Here is a 20,886-nt window from a genome sequence, read left to right as displayed (position 1 = left end):
GTCTATACCATATCTAATATAGTCTTTAGTCTATACCATATCTAATATAGTCATTAGTCTATACCATATCTTACACCAATATCCTGCTAGTATTTTTTTTTTATTTAAACAGGAAGTAATATAGTATTATATAGCTGTTCCAGGTAGAACCCTTTTTGGTTCCAGTAGAACCCTTTTTGGTTCCAGTAGAACCCTTTTTTGGTTCCAGGTAGAACCCTTTTTGGTTCCAGTAGAACCCCTTTTGGTTCCAGTAGAACCTTTTTTTGGTTCCAGTAGAACCCTTTTTTGGTTCCAGGTAGAACCCTTTTGTGGAAAGGGTTATACATGGAACCCAAATGGGTTCTACCTAGAACCAAAAATGGTTCTTCAAAGGGTTCTCCTACGAGGACAGCCGAAGAACCATTTTTCATGTTGTACTGTAGACATCACTTTGTGTGGTTTTGAGACTAAGTGAGTAGCACTCTCCTCATAATAGATCATTACCAACAGGTGTTGGACTGTCAGGCTGTATCCTGGAATCTACTGTGAAGGAACATTTGTACAGTAATAACACTTCATTGCCTTACAGTGTTGAGGTCTACAGCTGCCCTAAATGCGTTGTCAATACTGGTTACTGGTGCACCCGGGAGAATGGGTTACAAAAAGACAGACGGCAATGCATATATATATATATATATATCACACACACTCACAGGCACGCACACAGAGGACAGTCCACCTGACGTTATGAGTCTGAGTCTGAGCTGCCCTCTCTACAGGCCCACGGGACAGAGGGGTGTCATTAATAAGAGTCTCTTTGAGGGAGTCGTTTATTTTTCTGTAATGTTTCCTCCATCGTTTCCTCTCCAGGGGACATAAACAGGAAACCGCTCACCCAGAGGCGGCGCTCCTAGTGGTCGGTGACTTTAATGCAGGGAAACTTCAATCCGTTCTGTGCAGCTAGAAGCAACACAACTCTAGACCTTCTTTACTCCGCACACAGAAACCTGTACGAAGCTCTCCCTCGCCCTCCATTTGGCAAATCTGACCATAATTATAAAATCATCAAATCAAATCAAATTTAATTTGTCACATACACATGGTTAGCAGATGTTAATGCAAGTGTAGGGAAATGCTTGTGCTTCTAGTTCCGACAATGCAGTAATAACCAACAAGTAATCTAACTAACAATTCCAAAACTACTGTCTTATACACACAAGTGTAAAGGGATAAAGAATATGTACATAAAGATATATGAATGAGTGATGGTACAGAGCGGCGTAGGCAAGATACAGTAGATGGTACAGTATATACATATGAGATGAGTATGTAAACAAAGTGGCATAGTTAAAGTGGCTAGTGATACATGCATTACATAAAGATGCAGTAGATGATATAGAGTACAGTATATACAAATACATATGAGATGAATAATGTAGGGTATGTAAACATTATATTAGGTAGCATTGTTTAAAGTGGCTAGTGATATATTTTACATCATTTCCCATCAATTCCCATTATTAAAGTGGCTGGAGTTGAGTCAGTGTGTTGGCAGCAGCCACTCAATGTTAGTGGTGGCTGTTTAACAGTCTGATGGCCTTGAGATAGAAGCTGTTTTTGAACAATGGTGGCCCTCTTGAAGCATGTGGGAACAGCAGACTGGGATAGGGATTAATTGAATATCCTCCTGATTCCTGCTTACAAGCAAAAACTCGAACAGGAAGTAGCAGTGATGCGCTCAACACGGAAGTTGTCCGATGAAGCCGATGCTACGCTACATGACGCTACATGATGCTACGCTACATGATGCTAAGCTACAGGACTGTTTTGCTAGCACAGACTGGAATATGTTCTGGGATTCATCTGATGGCATTGAGGAATCAGGAGTCACTGGCTTCATTAATAAGGGCATCGACGACATTTGTCCGTACATATCCCAACCAGAAGCCATGGATTACAGGCAACATCCGCACTGAGCTAAAGGCTAGAGCTGCCACTTTCAAGGAGCGGGACTGTAACGCTTATATGAAATCCCGCTATGCCCTCCGACGAACCATAAAACAGGCAAAGCATCAATACAGGACTAAGATTGAATCTTACTACACTCGTCAGATGTGGCAAACAATCACGGATTTTAAATGGAAACCCTGCCGCAAGCTGCCCAGTGACGAGATCCTACCAGACTTGCAAAAAACCTTCTATGCTCGCTTCTACGCTAGCAACACGGAACCATGCATGAGAGCACCAGCTATTCAGGACGACAATGTGATCACGCTCTCTGGAGCCGATGTGAGTAAGTCCTTTAAACAGGTCAACATTCACAAGGCTGCGGGGCCAGACGGCATATCAGGATGTGTACTCTGAGCATGCGCTGACCAGTCGGCAAGTGTCTTCACTGACATTTTCAACCTCTCCCTGATTCAGTCTGTGAAACCTACATATTTCAAGTAGACCACCATAGTCCCTGTGCCCAAGAACACTGAGGTAATCTGTCTAAATGATTATCACCTTGTACCAATCACGTCTGAAGCCATGAAATGCTTTAAAAGGCTGGTCATGACTCACATCAACACCATCATCCCAGAAACCCTGGACCCAATTCACATACCACCCCAACAGATCCAGGGATGTCTAGTGCACTCTACACTGCCTTTTCCCATCTGGACAAAAGGAACACCTATGTGAGAATGCTATTAATTGACTACAGTTTAGCATTCAATATCATAGCGCCCTCCAAGCTCATCACTAAACTAAGGACCCTGGAACTAAACACCTCCCTCTGCAACTGGATCCTGGACTTCCTGACGGACCGTCCACAGGTGGTGAGGATAGACAACCTTTAGGGAGGAGGTCAGAGATCTGGCAGTGGTGTGCCAGAACGACACCCTCTCCGTTAATGTCAGCAAGACAAAGGAGATGATTGTGGACTACAGGAAACTCTTTCGACATACGCTGTTGTTACTGTCCATTATCTATCTTGTTGCCTAGTCACTTTATCCCTACCTATATGTACATATCTACCTCAAAAGCTCATACACCTGCACCTTGACTCCGTACTGGTACCCTGTGTATATAGCCAAATTATCGTTACTTATTGTGTATTCATTCCTCGTGTTATTCATTTTCTATTATTTCAAAAAAAATTCTCTCTGCATTGTTAGGAAGTAAGGCCTGTCAGTAAGCATTTCACTGTTAGTCTACACCTGTTGTTTAACCAACCACGTGACGAATAAAATGTGGTTTGATTGAAGGTGTTTACAGCCCCAGGAAGTATTAATTTGTCACAAATGTTGTGATCTGTCTGAATAAGGTGCTATTTGGAATCCAGCCTAGGTCTGTTATGTATGAATGGTGTGAGTGGTCTGAATAAGGTGAATAAGGTGCTATTTGGGATCCAGCCTAGGTCTGTTATGTATGAATGGTGTGAGTGGTCTGAATAAGGTGAATAAGGTGCTATTTGGGATCCAGCCTAGGTCTATTATGTATGAATGGTGTGAGTGGTCTGTCTCACCTGGACAGATATCTCCCTATTGATTCTCTTATAAAGCAGATTCAATTATATGTATGTCTCAAATGGAACCCTATTCCTTATATGGTGCACTTCTTGCTCTGGTCTAAAGTAGTGCACTATATAGGGAATAGGGTGCCATAGGGCTCTGGTCTATAGTAGTGCACTATATAGGGAATAGGGTTCTGGTCTAAAGTAGTGCACTATATAGGGAATAGGGTGCCATAGGGCTCTGGTCTATAGTAGTGCACTATATAGGGAATAGGGTTCTGGTCTAAAGTAGTGCACTATATAGGGAATAGGGTTCTGGTCTAAAGTAGTGCACTATATAGGGAATAGGGCTCTGGTCTAAAGTAGTGCACTATATAGGTAATAGGGCTCTGGTCTAAAGTAGTGCACTATATAGGGAATAGGGTTCCATAGGGCTCTGGACTAAAGTAGTGCACTATATAAGGAATGGGGATCCATAGGGTTCTGGTCTATAGTAGTGCACTACATAGGGAATTGGGTGCCATCAGGGACTCAGCGATGTTCCAGCGGTCCCCCTTGACGTGTGCTCTCTCCATGCCAGCCTAATCAGGGCTGTGTGTGTGTGTGTGTGGGTGTGTGTGTGTGTGTGTGTGGGTGTGTGTGTGGGCAGGTGGACTGAAGGCTAATGGTTGTCAGTGAGGCCTGTTGCAGCCAGGTAACACAGTGGGGAGCTGATCAGACCTGTGTCTGTCTGCCAGACACACACACACACACACACACACACACACACACACACACACACACACACACACACACACACACACACACACACACACACACACACACACACACACACAGGCTCACAGCAAGGGGGTGATCAGACCCTTTCTGCTGCGGACACCTACAGCCCTGATGGGGGGTCTGGAACCAGGCTGGACACAGCTGGAGCTACGTTATATAATAGACTGTGTGTGTGTGTGTGTGTGTGTGTGTGTGTGTGTGTGTGTGTGTGTGTGTGTGTGTGTGTGTGTGTGTGTGTGTGTGTGTGTGTGTTCAATGGTGCTAGCTTATCTGCCTCTCAGGGTGGACAGAGCAGGGGGACCTCTCCTCTCTCATCTCTTCCTGTCTCCTCCTCTCTCCTCTCTCCTCCCGTCTCCGCCTCTCTCCTCTCCTCCTATCTCCTCCTCTCTCCTCTCCTCTCCTCTCCTCTATTCTCTCCTCCTGTCTCCTCCTCTCTTCTCTCCTTCTGTCTCCTCTTCTCTCCTCTCCTCCTGTCTCCTCCTCTCTCCTCTCCTCCTGTCTCCTCCTCTCCTCTCTCCTCTCCTCCTGTCTCCTCCTCTCCTCTCCTCCGGTCCTCCTCTCTCCTCTGCTCCGGTCTTCTCCTCTCTCCTCTCCTCTTGTCTCCTCCTCTTGTCTCCTCCTCTCTCCTCTCCTCCGGTCTCCTCCTCTCTCCTCTCCTCCGGTCTCCTCTCTCCTATCTCCTCTCCTCTGGTCTCCTCCTCTCTCCTGTCTCTCTTCTCAGATCTCTCTTCTCTCCTCTCCTCCACTCTCCTGCTCTCCTCTCTTCTTTCCTTCTCTCTACCCCTGTCCTCTCCTTTCTTCCTCCTCTTCCTCTCCTCCGTTCTCCTCTCTCTTTCTTCCAAGTCCTCTCTCTTTCTCCTCTCCCCTCTCCTCTTCTCTGATTTGGCACGGATGAGTTCCCTGAAGGTTGGTGCACCTGCCACGCAAACGACCATGGACCATTAAATGTGTGTGTGTGTGTGTGTTAAGAGGCCCTGGAACATTAAAGCTGGCGTGTTTGTGGGTTGGGGCCGTGCAGGCAGAGGTGGTCAGGATAATAGATGAGGAGTTTAGCAAGAACAGCTCTGTTCTCTGTTCTGCAGTCTGTCAACACTCATCTGTCTGGCTGCCTAACTGCAGTCTGTCAACACTCATCTGTCTGGCTGCCTAACTGCAGTCTGTCAACACTCATCTGTCTGGCTGCCTAACTGCAGTATGTCAACACTCATCTGTCTGGCTGCCCAACTGCAGTCTGTCAACACTCACCTGTCTGGCTGCCTAACTGCAGTATGTCAACACTCATCTGTCTGGCTGCCCAACTGCAGTCTGTCAACACTCATCTGTCTGGCTGCCTAACTGCAGTCTGTCAACACTCATCTGTCTGGCTGCCTAACTGCAGTCTGTCAACACTCATCTGTCTGGCTGCCTAACTGCAGTCTGTCAACACTCATCTGTCTGGCTGCCTAACTGCAGTCTGTCAACACTCATCTGTCTGGCTGCCCAACTGCAGTCTGTCAACAGTCTGTCAGCCCACTCAGTCTGTCAACACTCATCTGTCTGGCTGCCTAACTGCAGTCTGTCAACACTCATCTGTCTGGCTGCCCAACTGCAGTCTGTCAACACTCGTCTGGCAGCCCAACTGCAGTCTGTCAACACTCATCTGTCTGGCTGCCTAACTGCATTCTGTCAACACTCATTTGTCTGGCTGCCCAACTGCAGTCTGTCAACACTCATCTGTCTGGCTGCCTAACTGCAGTCTGTCAACACTCATCTTCTGGCTGCCTAACTGCAGTCTGTCAACACTCATCTGTCTGGCCCAACTGCAGTCTGTCAACACTCATCTGTCTGGCTGCCTAACTGCATTCTGTCAACACTCATCTGTCTGGCTGCCCAATTGCAGTCTGTCAACACTCGTCTGGCGGCCCAACTGCAGTCTGTCAACACTCATCTGTCTGGCTGCCTAACTGCAGTCTGTCAACACTCATCTGTCTGGCTGCCTAACTGCAGTCTGTCAACACTCATCTGTCTGGCTGCCTAACTCACTCATCTGTCTGGCTGCCTAACTGCAGTATGTCAACACTCATCTGTCTGGCTGCCTCACTGCAGTCTGTCAACACTCGTCTGGCGGCCCAACTGCAGTCTGTCAACACTCGTCTGGCGGCCCAACTGCAGTCTGTCAACACTCATCTGTCTGGCTGCCTAACTGCAGTCAGTCAACACTCATCTGTCTGGCTGCCTAACTGCAGTCTGTCAACACTCATCTGTTTGGTTGCCTCACTGCAGTCTGTCAACACTCATCTGTCTGGCTGCCTAACTGCAGTCTGTCAACACTCATCTGTCTGGCTGCCTAACTGCAGTCTGTCAACACTCATCTGTCTGGCTGCCTAACTGCAGTCTGTCAACACTCATCTGTCTGGCTGCCCAACTGCAGTCTGTCAACACTCATCTGGCAGCCCAACTGCAGTCTGTCAACACTCATCTGTCTGGCTGCCTAACTGCATTCTGTCAACACTCATTTGTCTGGCTGCCCAACTGCAGTCTGTCAACACTCGTCTGGCGGCCCAACTGTAGTCTGTCAACACTCATCTGTCTGGCTGCCTAACTGCAGTCTGTCAACACTCATCTGTCTGGCTGCCTAACTGCAGTCTGTCAACACTCATCTGTCTGGCTGCCTAACTGCAGTCTGTCAACACTCATCTTTCTGGCTGCCCAACTGCAGTCTGTCAACACTCGTCTGGCGGCCCAACTGCAGTCTGTCAACACTCATCTGTCTGGCTGCCTAACTGCATTCTGTCAACACTCATCTGTCTGGCTGCCCAATTGCAGTCTGTCAACACTCGTCTGGCGGCCCAACTGCAGTCTGTCAACACTCATCTGTCTGGCTGCCTAACTGCAGTCTGTCAACACTCATCTGTCTGGCTGCCTAACTGCAGTCTGTCAACACTTATCTGTCTGGCTGCCTAACTGCAGTCTGTCAACACTCATCTGTCTGGCTGCCTAACTGCAGTCTGTCAACACTCATCTGTCTGGCTGCCTAACTGCAGTATGTCAACACTCATCTGTCTGGCTGCCTCACTGCAGTCTGTCAACACTCGTCTGGCGGCCCAACTGCAGTCTGTCAACACTCGTCTGGCGGCCCAACTGCAGTCTGTCAACACTCATCTGTCTGGCTGCCTAACTGCAGTCAGTCAACACTCATCTGTCTGGCTGCCTAACTGCAGTCTGTCAACACTCATCTGTCTGGTTGCCTCACTGCAGTCTGTCAACACTCATCTGTCTGGCTGCCTAACTGCAGTCTGTCAACACTCATCTGTCTGGCTGCCTAACTGCAGTCTGTCAACACTCATCTGTCTGGCTGCCTAACTGCAGTATGTCAACACTCATCTGTCTGGCTGCCTCACTGCAGTCTGTCAACACTCGTCTGGCGGCCCAACTGCAGTCTGTCAACACTCGTGTGGCGGCCCAACTGCAGTCTGTCAACACTCATCTGTCTGGCTGCCTAACTGCAGTCAGTCAACACTCATCTGTCTGGCTGCCTAACTGCAGTCTGTCAACACTCATCTGTCTGGCTGCCTCACTGCAGTCTGTCAACACTCATCTGTCTGGCTGCCTAACTGCAGTCTGTCAACACTCATCTGTCTGGCTGCCTAACTGCAGTATGTCAACACTCATCTGTCTGGCTGCCTCACTGCAGTCTGTCAACACTCGTCTGGCGGCCCAACTGCAGTCTGTCAACACTCGTGTGGCGGCCCAACTGCAGTCTGTCAACACTCATCTGTCTGGCTGCCTAACTGCAGTCAGTCAACACTCATCTGTCTGGCTGCCTAACTGCAGTCTGTCAACACTCATCTGTCTGGCTGCCTCACTGCAGTCTGTCAACACTCGTCTGGCGGCCTAACTGCAGTCTGTCTGGCTGCCTAACTGCAGTCTGTCAACACTCATCTGTCTGGCTGCCTAACTGCAGTCTGTCAACACTCATCTGTCTGGCGGCCTAACTGCAGTCTGTCTGGCTGCCTAACTGCAGCCTGTCAACACTCATCTGTCTGGCTGCCTAACTGCAGTCTGTCTGGTTGCATCCCAAATAGCACCTATTCCCTTTACAGTGGCCTAGTTCAGACCAGAGCTCCAGGGGATGCAGCCTCTACCAACCTTTATCTGTCAATGAGAACTTATCAGTGTGATCTCCCTGCTCCCTCAGCTCAGCTCTCTGCTCCCTCAGCACAGCTCTCTGCTTCCTCAGCACAGCTCTCTGCTTCCTCAGCACAGCTCCCTGCTCCCTCAGCTCAGCTCTCTGCTCCCTCAGCACAGCTCTCTGCTCCCTCAGCTCAGCTCCCTGCTCCCTCAGCACAGCTCTCTGCTCCCTCAGCACAGCTCTCTGCTTCCTCAGCACAGCTCTCTGCTTCCTCAGCACAGCTCCCTGCTCCCTCAGCTCAGCTCTCTGCTCCCTCAGCACAGCTCTCTGCTCCCTCAGCACAGCTCCCTGCTCCCTCAGCTCAGCTCTCTGCTCCCTCAGCACAGCTCTCTGCTCCCTCAGCTCAGCACAGCTCTCTGCTCCCTCAGCACAGCTCTCTGCTCCCTCAGCACAGCTCTGCTCCCTCAGCACAGCTCTCTGCTCCCTCAGCACAGCTCTCTGCTCCCTCAGCTCAGCTCTCTGCTCCCTCAGCACAGCTCTCTGCTCCCTCAGCTCAGCACAGCTCTCTGCTCCCTCAGCACAGCTCTCTGCTCCCTCAGCACAGCTCTCTGCTCCCTCAGCACAGCTCTCTGCTCCCTCAGCACAGCTCTCTGCTCCCTCAGCTCAGCTCTCTGCTCCCTCAGCACAGCTCTCTGCTCCCTCAGCTCAGCACAGCTCTCTGCTCCCTCAGCTCAGCTCTCTTCTCCCTCAGCACAGCTCTCTGCTCCCTCAGCTCAGCTCTCTGCTCCCTCAGCTCAGCACAGCTCTCTGCTCCCTCAGCTCAGCTCTCTGCTCCCTCAGCTCAGCTCTCTGCTCCCTCAGCTCAGCACTCTGCTCCCTCAGCACAGCTCTCTGCTCCCTCAGCTCAGCTCCCTGCTCCCTCAGCTCAGCTCTCTGCTCCCTCAGCTCAGCTCTCTGCTCCCTCAGCTCAGCTCAGCTCTCTGCTCCCTCAGCTCAGCTCTCTGCTCCCTCAGCTCAGCACAGCTCTCTGCTCCCTCAGCACAGCTCTCTGCTCCCTCAGCTCAGCTCTCTGCTCCCTCAGCTCAGCTCTCTGCTCCCTCAGCTCAGCTCTCTGCTCCCTCAGCTCAGCACAGCTCTCTGCTCCCTCAGCACAGCTCTCTGCTTCCTCAGCTCAGCTCTCTGCTTCCTCAGCTCAGCTCTCTGCTCCCTCAGCTCAGCACAGCTCTCTGCTCCCTCAGCTCAGCTCTCTGCTCCCTCAGCACAGCTCTCTGCTCCCTCAGCTCAGCTCTCTGCTCCCTCAGCTCAGCTCTCTGCTCCCTCAGCTCAGCTCTCTGCTCCCTCAGCTCAGCTCTCTGCTCCCTCAGCTCAGCTCAGCTCCCTGCTCCCTCAGCTCAGCACAGCTCTCTGCTCCCTCAGCTCAGCTCTCTGCTCCCTCAGCTCAGCTCTCTGCTCCCTCAGCACAGCTCTCTGCTCCCTCAGCTCAGCTCCCTGCTCCCTCAGCACAGCTCTCTGCTCCCTCAGCACAGCTCTCTGCTCCCTCAGCACAGCACAGCTCTCTGCTCCCTCAGCACAGCACAGCTCTCTGCTCCCTCAGCACAGCACAGCTCTCTGCTCCCTCAGCTCAGCTCCCTGCTCCCTCAGCACAGCTCTCTGCTCCCTCAGCACAGCACAGCTCTCTGCTCCCTCAGCACAGCACAGCTCTCTGCTCCCTCAGCACAGCACAGCTCTCTGCTCCCTCAGCTCAGCTCAGCTCTCTGCTCCCTCAGCTCAGCACAGCTCTCTGCTCCCTCAGCACAGCTCCCTGCTCCCTCAGCTCAGCACAGCCCTCTGCTCCCTCAGCTCAGCTCTCTGCTCCCTCAGCACAGCTCCCTGCTCCCTCAGCTCAGCACAGCTCTCTGCTCCCTCAGCTCAGCTCTCTGCTCCCTCAGCTCAGCTCTCTGCTCCCTCAGCACAGCTCTCTGCTCCCTCAGCTCAGCTCCCTGCTCCCTCAGCACAGCTCTCTGCTCCCTCAGCACAGCTCTCTGCTCCCTCAGCACAGCACAGCTCTCTGCTCCCTCAGCACAGCACAGCTCTCTGCTCCCTCAGCACAGCACAGCTCTCTGCTCCCTCAGCTCAGCTCCCTGCTCCCTCAGCACAGCTCTCTGCTCCCTCAGCACAGCACAGCTCTCTGCTCCCTCAGCACAGCACAGCTCTCTGCTCCCTCAGCACAGCACAGCTCTCTGCTCCCTCACCTCAGCTCAGCTCTCTGCTCCCTCAGCTCAGCACAGCTCTCTGCTCCCTCAGCACAGCTCCCTGCTCCCTCAGCTCAGCACAGCCCTCTGCTCCCTCAGCTCAGCTCTCTGCTCCCTCAGCACAGCTCCCTGCTCCCTCAGCTCAGCTCAGCTCCCTGCTCCCTCAGCTCAGCTCTCTGCTCCCTCAGCTCAGCACAGCCCTCTGCTCCCTCAGCACAGCTCTCTGCTCCCTCAGCACAGCTCCCTGCTCCCTCAGCACAGCTCTCTGCTCCCTCAGCTCAGCACAGCTCTCTGCTCCCTCAGCTCAGCACAGCTCTCTGCTCCCTCAGCACAGCTCTCTGCTCCCTCAGCTCAGCTCAGCTCTCTGCTCCCTCAGCACAGCTCTCTGCTCCCTCAGCACAGCTCTCTGCTCCCTCAGCTCAGCTCTCTGCTCCCTCAGCACAGCACAGCTCTCTGCTCCCTCAGCTCAGCACAGCTCTCTGCTCCCTCAGCTCAGCTCAGCTCTCTGCTCCCTCAGCTCAGCACAGCTCTCTGCTCCCTCAGCACAGCTCTCTGCTCCCTCAGCTCAGCTCAGCTCAGCTCTCTGCTCCCTCAGCTCAGCACAGCTCTCTGCTCCCTCAGCTCAGCTCAGCTCTCTGCTCCCTCAGCACAGCTCCCTGCTCCCTCAGCTCAGCACAGCTCTCTGCTCCCTCAGCACAGCTCTCTGCTCCCTCAGCACAGCTCCCTGCTCCCTCAGCACAGCTCCCTGCTCCCTCAGCACAGCTCTCTGCTCCCTCAGCACAGCTCCCTGCTCCCTCAGCACAGCTCTCTGCTCCCTCAGCTCAGCTCTCTGCTCCCTCAGCACAGCTCCCTGCTCCCTCAGCACAGCTCTCTGCTCCCTCAGCACAGCTCTCTGCTCCCTCAGCACAGCTCCCTGCTCCCTCAGCACAGCTCCCTGCTCCCTCAGCACAGCTCTCTGCTCCCTCAGCACAGCACAGCTCCCTGCTCCCTCAGCACAGCTCTCTGCTCCCTCAGCACAGCTCAGCTCTCTGCTCCCTCAGCACAGCTCTCTGCTCCCTCAGCACAGCTCAGCTCTCTGCTCCCTCAGCACAGCTCTCTGCTCCCTCAGCTCAGCTCTCTGCTTCCTCAGCTCAGCTCTCTGCTCCCTCAGCTCAGCTCTCTGCTTCCTCAGCTCAGCTCTCTGCTCCCTCAGCTCAGCTCTCTGCTTCCTCAGCTCAGCTCTCTGCTTCCTCAGCACAGCTCTCTGCTTCCTCAGCTCAGCTCTCTGCTCCCTCAGCTCAGCTCTCTGCTCCCTCAGCTCAGCTCTCTGCTTCCTCAGCTCAGCTCTCTGCTTCCTCAGCTCAGCTCTCTGCTCCCTCAGCTCAGCTCTCTGCTTCCTCAGATCAGCTCTCTGCTTCCTCAGCTCAGCTCTCTGCTCCCTCAGCTCAGCTCTCTGCTTCCTCAGCTCAGCACAGCTCTCAGATCAGCTCAGCTGTTGAACTCCCTATTGAACTCTGACCCCCCCTGTATCTTTAGGCTGGTTGTTGAACTCTGACCCCCCCCTGTCTCTCTAGGCTGGTTGTTGAACTCTGACCCCCGCTGTGTCTCCAGGCTGGTAGTTGAGGAGCATTGTGATTATATAATAGTGAATATACAGAGTGGTCTGTCTGGTCTGTCACCCCAGCTACACACCGACGGCTCGATCTGCTTTCTGTTCTGTTCTGTGTTGATTGTGTCTGTGTGTCTCTGTCCCCAGGTTGTCAGAGTGACTTCTGGGGCCCCCACTGCAGTAACCGGTGCCAGTGTCAAAACGAGGGCAAGTGTAACCCCATCACGGGGGCGTGTGTGTGTACAGACGGGTACCAGGGTTGGCGCTGTGAAGAGCCCTGTGAACCTGGGTACTATGGCAAGGCCTGCCATCTCATCTGCCAGTGTCTCAACGGAGCCACCTGCCATCATCAGACTGGAGACTGCATCTGTTCTCTGGGATACTCTGGAGCCTTGTCAGTACTGACACACACACACACACACACACACACACACACACACACACATACACACACACACACACACACATACACACACACACACACACACACACACACACACACACACACACACACACACACACACACACACACACACACACACACACACACACACACACACACACACACACACATACACACCCACACACACATACACACACATACACCACACACCACACCACACACATACACACACACACCACCACACACACATACACACACCACACACCACCACACCACCACACCACACACCACTCACACCACACCACCACACACACACACACACACACCACACCACACACCACACACACACACACACACACACCACACACACACACACACACACCACCACACCAAACACACACACACACACACACACACACACACACACACACACACACACACACACACCACACCACACACACATACACACACCACACACATACACACACACACCCCATATCACCATACCACACAATCTGTGTGTGTGTGTTGTAAGCCAGTATCTGTTCTATCCCTTAGCTGTGGTGAGCGGTGTCCCAGTGGTAGTCATGGACAACAGTGTGATCAGAGCTGTTCCTGTCAGAATGGAGGATCCTGTCATCACGTTAGTGGAGAGTGTTCCTGTCCCGCTGGATGGACGGTAGGACATACCCCTAGTCTGTGTTCCTGTGTTCTTCCTCCTCAACTTCCTCTCAACTTCCTCTCTTCTTCCTCACTCTGTCATACCCCTAGTCTGTGTTCCTGTGTTCTTCCTCCTCAACTTCCTCTCAACTTCCTCTCTTCTTCCTCACTCTGTCATACCCCTAGTCTGTGTTCCTGTGTTCTTCCTCTCCTCTTCCTCACTCTGTCATACCCCTAGTCTGTGTTCCTGTGTTCTTCCTCTCCTCTTCCTCACTCTGTCATACCCCTAGTCTGTTTTCCTGTGTTCTTCCTCCTCTTCCTCACTCTGTCATACCCCTAGTCTGTTTTCCTGTGTTCTTCCTCCTCAACTTCCTCTTCCTCACTCTGTCATACCCCTAGTCTGTGTTCCTGTGTTCTTCCTCTCCTCTTCCTCACTCTGTCATACCCCTAGTCTGTTTCCCTGTGTTCTTCCTCCTCAACTTCCTCTTCCTCACTCTGTCATACCCCTAGTCTTTGTTCCTGTGTTCTTCCTCCTCAACCTCCTCTTCCTCACTCTGTCATACCCCTAGTCTGTGTTCCTGTGTTCTTCCTCCTCAACTTCCTCTCTTCTTCCTCACTCTGTCATACCCCTAGTCTTTGTTCCTGTGTTCTTCCTCCTCAACTTCCTCTCTTCTTCCTCACTCTGTCATACCCCTAGTCTGTGTTCCTGTGTTCTTCCTCCTCAACCTCCTCTTCCTCACTCTGTCATACCCCTAGTCTGTTTTCCTGTGTTCTTCCTCTTCAACTTCCTCTCTTCTTCCTCACTCTGCCATACCCCTAGGCTGTGTTCCTGTGTTCTTCCTCCTCAACTTCCTCTCTTCTTCCTCACTCTGTCATACCCCTAGTCTGTGTTCCTGTGTTCTTCCTCCCCAACTTCCTCTTCCTCACTCTGTCATACCCCTAGTCTGTGTTCCTGTGTTCTTCCTCCTCTTCTTCCTCACTCTGTCATACCCCTAGTCTGTGTTCCTGTGTTCTTCCTCCTCAACTTCCTCTCCCTCACTCTGTCATACCCCTAGTCTGTGTTCCTGTGTTCTTCCTCCTCAACTTCCTCTCTTCTTCCTCACTCTGTCATACCCCTAGTCTGTGTTCCTGTGTTCTTCCTCCTCAACTTCCTCTCTTCTTCCTCACTCTGTCATACCCATAGTCCGTGTTCCTGTGTTCTTCCTCTTCAACTTCCTCTCTTCTTCCTCACTCTGTCATACCCCTAGTCTGTGTTCCTGTGTTCTTCCTCCTCTTCTTCCTCACTCTGTCATACCCATAGTCCGTGTTCCTGTGTTCTTCCTCTTCAACTTCCTCTCTTCTTCCTCACTCTGTCATACCCCTAGTCTTTGTTCCAGTGTTCTTCCTCCTCAACTTCCTCTCTTCTTCCTCACTCTGTCATACCCCTAGTCTGTGTTCCTGTGTTCTTCCTCTTCAACTTCCTCTTCCTCACTCTGTCATACCCCTAGTCTGTTTTCCTGTGTTCTTCCTCTTCAACTTCCTCGTCCTCACTCTGTCATACCCCTAGTCTGTGTTCCTGTGTTCTTCCTCTTCAACTTCCTCGTCCTCACTCTGTCATACCCCTAGGCTGTGTTCCTGTGTTCTTCCTCCTCAACTTCCTCTCTTCTTCCTCACTCTGCCATACCCCTAGTCTGTGTTCCTGTGTTCTTCCTCCTCAACTTCCTCTCTTCTTCCTCACTCTGTCATACCCCTAGTCTGTGTTCCTGTGTTCTTCCTCCCCAACTTCCTCTTCCTCACTCTGTCATACCCCTAGTCTGTGTTCCTGTGTTCTTCCTCCTCTTCTTCCTCACTCTGTCATACCCCTAGTCTGTGTTCCTGTGTTCTTCCTCCCCAACTTCCTCTTCCTCACTCTGTCATACCCCTAGTCTGTGTTCCTGTGTTCTTCCTCCTCAACTTCCTCTCTTCTTCCTCACTCTGTCATAGCCCTAGTCTGTGTTCCTGTGTTCTTCCTCCCCAACTTCCTCTTCCTCACTCTGTTATACCCCTAGTCTGTGTTCCTGTGTTCTTCCTCCTCAACTTCCTCTCTTCTCCCTCACTCTGTCATACCCCTAGTCTGTTTTCCTGTGTTCTTCCTCCCCAACTTCCTCTTCCTCACTCTGCCATACCCCTAGTCCGTGTTCCTGTGTTCTTCCTCTTCAACTTCCTCTCTTCTTCCTCACTCTGTCATAGCCCTAGTCCGTGTTCCTCTGTTCTTCCTCCTCAACTTCCTCTTCTTCCTCACTCTGTCATACCCCTAGTCTGTGTTCCTGTGTTCTTCTTTCTCAATTTCCTCTCTTCTCCCTCACTCTGTCATACCCCTAGTCTGTGTTCCTGTGTTCTTCCTCCCCAACTTCCTCTCCCTCACTCTGTCATACCCCTAGTCTGTGTTCCTGTGTTCTTCCTCCTCAACTTCCTCTCCTCTTCCTCACTCTGTCATACCCCTAGTCTGTGTTCCTGTGTTCTTCCTCCTCTTCTTCCTCACTCTGTCATACCCCTAGTCTGTGTTCCTGTGTTCTTCCTTCTCCTCTTCTTCCTCACTCTGTCATACCCCTAGTCTGTGTTCCTGTGTTCTTCCTCCTCTTCTTCCTCACTCTGTCATACCCCTAGTCTGTGTTCCTGTGTTCTTCCTCCTCAACTTCCTCTCTTCTTCCTCACTCTGTCATACCCCTAGTCTGTGTTCCTGTGTTCTTCCTCCTCAACTTCTCTCCTCCCTCACTCTGTCATACCCCTAGTCTGTGTTCCTGTGTTCTTCCTCCTCTTCTTCCTCCTCACTCTGTCATACCCCTAGTCTGTGTTCCTGTGTTCTTCCTCTTCAACTTCCTCTTCCTCACTCTGTCATACCCCTAGTCTGTGTTCCTGTGTTCTTCCTCCTCTTCTTCCTCACTCTGTCATACCCCTAGTCTGTGTTCCTGTGTTATTCCTCCTCAACTTCCTCTTCCTCACTCTGTCATACCCCTAGTCTGTGTTCCTGTGTTATTCCTCCTCAACTTCCTCTTCCTCACTCTGTCATACCCCTAGTCTGTTTTCCTGTGTTCTTCCTCCTCTTCCTCACTCTGTCATACCCCTAGTCTGTGTTCCTGTGTTCTTCCTCCTCAACTTCCTCTCTTCTTCCGCACTCTGTCATACCCCTAGTCTGTGTTCCTGTGTTCTTCCTCCTCAACTTCCTCTTCCTCACTCTGTCATACCCCTAGTCTGTGTTCCTGTGTTCTTCCTCCTCAACCTCCTCTTCCTCACTCTGTCATACCCCTAGTCTGTGTTCCTGTGTTCTTCCTCCTCAACTTCCTCTTCCTCACTCTGTCATACCCCTAGTCTGTGTTCCTGTGTTCTTCCTCCTCTTCTCCATCACTCTGTCATACCCCTAGTCTGTGTTCCTGTGTTCTTCCTCCTCAACTTCCTCTCCCTCACTCTGTCATACCCCTAGTCTGTGTTCCTGTGTTCTTCCTCCCCAACTTCCTCTCCCTCACTCTGTCATACCCCTAGTCCGTGTTCCTGTGTTCTTCCTCCCCAACTTCCTCTTCCTCACTCTGTCATACCCCTAGTCTGTGTTCCTGTGTTCTTCCTCCTCTTCTTCCTCACTCTGTCATACCCCTAGTCTGTGTTCCTGTGTTCTTCCTCCCCAACTTCCTCTCCCTCACTCTGTCATACCCCTAGTCTGTGTTCCTGTGTTCTTCCTCCCCAACTTCTCTCTTCCCTCACTCTGTCATAGCCCTAGTCCGTGTTCCTGTGTTCTTCCTCCCCAACTTCCTCTTCCTCACTCTGTCATACCCCTAGTCTGTGTTCCTGTGTTCTTCCTCCCCAACTTCCTCTTCCTCACTCTGTCATACCCCTAGTCTGTGTTCCTGTGTTCTTCCTCCCCAACTTCCTCTTCCTCACTCTGTCATACCCCTAGTCTGTGTTCCTGTGTTCTTCCTCCTCAACTTCCTCTTCCTCACTCTGTCATACCCCTAGTCTGTGTTCCTGTGTTCTTCCTCCTCAACTTCCTCTTCTTCCTCACTCTGTCATACCCCTAGTCTGTGTTCCTGTGTTCTTCTCTTCCTCTCAAGTCTGTGTTCCTGTGTTCTTCCTCTTCCTCCCTCACTCTGTCATACCCCTAGTCTGTGTTCCTGTGTTCTTCCTCCTCAACTTCCTCTCTTCTTCCTCACTCTGTCATACCCCTAGTCTGTGTTCCTGTGTTCTTCCTCCTCAACTTCCTCTCTTCTTCCTCACTCTGTCATACCCCTAGTCTGTGTTCCTGTGTTCTTCCTCCTCTTCTTCCTCACTCTGTCATACCCCTAGTCTGTGTTCCTGTGTTCTTCCTCCTCAACTTCCTCTCTTCTCCCTCACTCTGTCATACCCCTAGTCTGTTTTCCTGTGTTCTTCCTCCCCAACTTCCTCTCCCTCACTCTGTCATACCCCTAGTCTGTGTTCCTGTGTTCTTCCTCCTCAACTTCCTCTCTTCTCCCTCACTCTGTCATACCCCTAGTCTGTGTTCCTGTGTTCTTCCTCCTCAACTTCCTCTCCCTCACTCTGTCATACCCCTAGTCTGTGTTCCTGTGTTCTTCCTCCTCAACTTCCTCTCTCTTCCCTCACTCTGTCATACCCCTAGTCTGTGTTCCTGTGTTCTTCCTCCTCTTCTTCCTCACTCTGTCATACCCCTAGTCTGTGTTCCTGTGTTCTTCCTCCTCAACTTCCTCTCTTCTCCCTCACTCTGTCATACCCCTAGTCTGTGTTCCTGTGTTCTTCCTCCTCAACTTCCTCTCCCTCACTCTGCCATACCCCTAGTCTGTGTTCCTGTGTTCTTCCTCCTCAACTTCCTCACTCTGTCATACCCCTAGTCTGTGTTCCTGTGTTCTTCCTCCTCAACTTCCTCTCTTCTCCCTCACTCTGTCATACCCCTAGTCTGTGTTCCTGTGTTCTTCCTCCTCAACTTCCTCTTCCTCACTCTGCCATACCCCTAGTCTGTGTTCCTGTGTTCTTCCTCCTCAACTTCCTCTCTTCTTCCTCACTCTGTCATACCCCTAGTCTTTGTTCCTGTGTTCTTCCTCCTCAACTTCCTCTCTTCTTCCTCACTCTGTCATACCCCTAGTCTGTGTTCCTGTGTTCTTCCTCCCCAACTTCCTCTCCCTCACTCTGTCATACCCCTAGTCTGTGTTCCTGTGTTCTTCCTCCTCAACTTCCTCTCTTCTTCCTCACTCTGTCATACCCCTAGTCTGTGTTCCTGTGTTCTTCCTCTTCAACTTCCTCCTCTTCTTCCTCACTCTGTCATACCCCTAGTCTGTTTTCCTGTGTTCTTCCTCCTCAACTTCCTCTCTTCTTCCTCACTCTGTCATAACCCTAGTCTGTGTTCCTGTGTTCTTCCTCCTCTTCTTCCTCACTCTGTCATACCCCTAGTCTGTGTTCCTGTGTTCTTCCTCCTCAACTTCCTCTCCCTCACTCTGTCATACCCCTAGTCTGTGTTCCTGTGTTCTTCCTCCTCAACTTCCTCTCCCTCACTCTGTCATACCCCTAGTCTGTGTTCCTGTGTTCTTCCTCCTCAACTTCCTCTCTTCTTCCTCACTCTGTCATACCCCTAGTCTGTGTTCCTGTGTTCTTCCTCTTCAACTTCCTCCTCTTCTTCCTCACTCTGTCATACCCCTAGTCTGTTTTCCTGTGTTCTTCCTCCTCAACTTCCTCTCTTCTTCCTCACTCTGTCATACCCCTAGTCTGTGTTCCTGTGTTCTTCCTCTTCAACTTCCTCTTCCTCACTCTGTCATACCCCTAGTCTGTGTTCCTGTGTTCTTCCTCCTCAACTTCCTCTTCCTCACTCTGTCATACCCCTAGTCTGTGTTCCTGTGCTCTTCCTCCTCAACTTCCTCTCCCTCACTCTGTCATACCCCTAGTCTGTGTTCCTGTGTTCTTCCTCCTCAACTTCCTCTTCCTCACTCTGTCATACCCCTAGTCTGTGTTCCTGTGTTCTTCCTCCTCAACTTCCTCTCCCTCACTCTGTCATACCCCTAGTCTGTGTTCCTGTGTTCTTCCTCCTCAACTTCCTCTCTTCTTCCTCACTCTGTCATACCCCTAGTCTGTGTTCCTGTGTTCTTCCTCCTCAACTTCCTCTTCCTCACTCTGTCATACCCCTAGTCTGTTTCCTGTGTTCTTCCTCCTCAACTTCCTCTCTTTCTTCCTCACTCTGTCATACCCCTAGTCTGTGTTCCTGTGTTCTTCCTCCTCAACTTCCTCTTCCTCACTCTGTCATACCCTAGTCTGTGTTCCTGTGTTCTTCCTCCTCAACCTCCTCTCCCTCACTCTGTCATACCCCTAGTCTGTGTTCCTGTGTTCTTCCTCCTCAACTTCCTCTTCCTCACTCTGTCATACCCCTAGTCTGTGTTCCTGTGTTCTTCCTCCCCAACTTCCTCTTCCTCACTCTGTCATACCCCTAGTCTGTGTTCCTGTGTTCTTCCTCCTCAACTTCCTCTCTTCTTCCTCACTCTGTCATACCCCTAGTCTGTGTTCCTGTGTTCTTCCTCCCCAACTTCCTCTTCCTCACTCTGTTATACCCCTAGTCTGTGTTCCTGTGTTCTTCCTCCTCAACTTCCTCTCTTCTCCCTCACTCTGTCATACCCCTAGTCTGTTGTTCCTGTGTTCTTCCTCCCCAACTTCCTCTTCCTCACTCTGCCATACCCCTAGTCTGTGTTCCTGTGTTCTTCCTCTTCAACTTCCTCTCTTCTTCCTCACTCTGTCATAGCCCTAGTCTGTGTTCCTGTGTTCTTCCTCCTCAACTTCCTCTCTTCTTCCTCACTCTGTCATACCCCTAGTCTGTGTTCCTGTGTTCTTCCTCCTCAACTCCTCCTCTTCTTCCTCACTCTGTCATACCCCTAGTCTGTGTTCCTGTGTTCTTCTTTCTCAATTTCCTCTCTTCTCCCTCACTCTGTCATAACCCCTAGTCTGTGTTCCTGTGTTCTTCCTCCTCTTCTTCCTCACTCTGTCATACCCCTAGTCTGTGTTCCTGTGTTCTTCCTCCTCAACTTCCTCTCCCTCACTCTGTCATACCCCTAGTCTGTGTTCCTGTGTTCTTCCTCCTCAACTTCCTCTCCCTCACTCTGTCATACCCCTAGTCTGTGTTCCTGTGTTCTTCCTCCTCAACTTCCTCTCTTCTTCCTCACTCTGTCATACCCCTAGTCTGTGTTCCTGTGTTCTTCCTCTTCAACTTCCTCCTCTTCTTCCTCACTCTGTCATACCCCTAGTCTGTTTTCCTGTGTTCTTCCTCCTCAACTTCCTCTCTTCTTCCTCACTCTGTCGTACCCCTAGTCTGTGTTCCTGTGTTCTTCCTCTTCAACCTCCTCTCCCTCACTCTGTCATACCCCTAGTCTGTGTTCCTGTGTTCTTCCTCCTCAACTTCCTCTTCCTCACTCTGTCATACCCCTAGTCTGTGTTCCTGTGTTCTTCCTCCTCAACCTCCTCTCCCTCACTCTGTCATACCCCTAGTCTGTGTTCCTGTGTTCTTCCTCCTCAACTTCCTCTTCCTCACTCTGTCATACCCCTAGTCTGTGTTCCTGTGTTCTTCCTCCTCAACTTCCTCTTCCTCACTCTGTCATACCCCTAGTCTGTGTTCCGGTGTTCTTCCTCTTCAACTTCCTCTCTTCTTCCTCACTCTGTCAT

The 20,886-nt window shown here is 51.2% G+C and overlaps 1 protein-coding gene across 1 annotated transcript in view; it reads left to right on the top strand.

Moving 5' to 3' along the window:
- Positions 1-20,886, top strand: part of megf11 (multiple EGF-like-domains 11) — a 496,621-nt gene that overhangs the window by 256,258 nt on the left and 219,477 nt on the right. The window contains exons 5-6 of the mRNA XM_065002744.1: positions 12,336-12,582; positions 13,150-13,270. Of these exons, the coding sequence (XP_064858816.1) occupies positions 12,336-12,582; positions 13,150-13,270 (368 nt within the window). The remainder of the gene's footprint in view (positions 1-12,335; positions 12,583-13,149; positions 13,271-20,886) is intronic.

Source organism: Oncorhynchus nerka, linkage group LG17 (genome assembly GCF_034236695.1).
Source record: "Oncorhynchus nerka isolate Pitt River linkage group LG17, Oner_Uvic_2.0, whole genome shotgun sequence".
Classification (NCBI taxonomy): domain Eukaryota; kingdom Metazoa; phylum Chordata; class Actinopteri; order Salmoniformes; family Salmonidae; genus Oncorhynchus; species Oncorhynchus nerka.
This window is presented reverse-complemented; position numbering and strand designations above follow the sequence as displayed.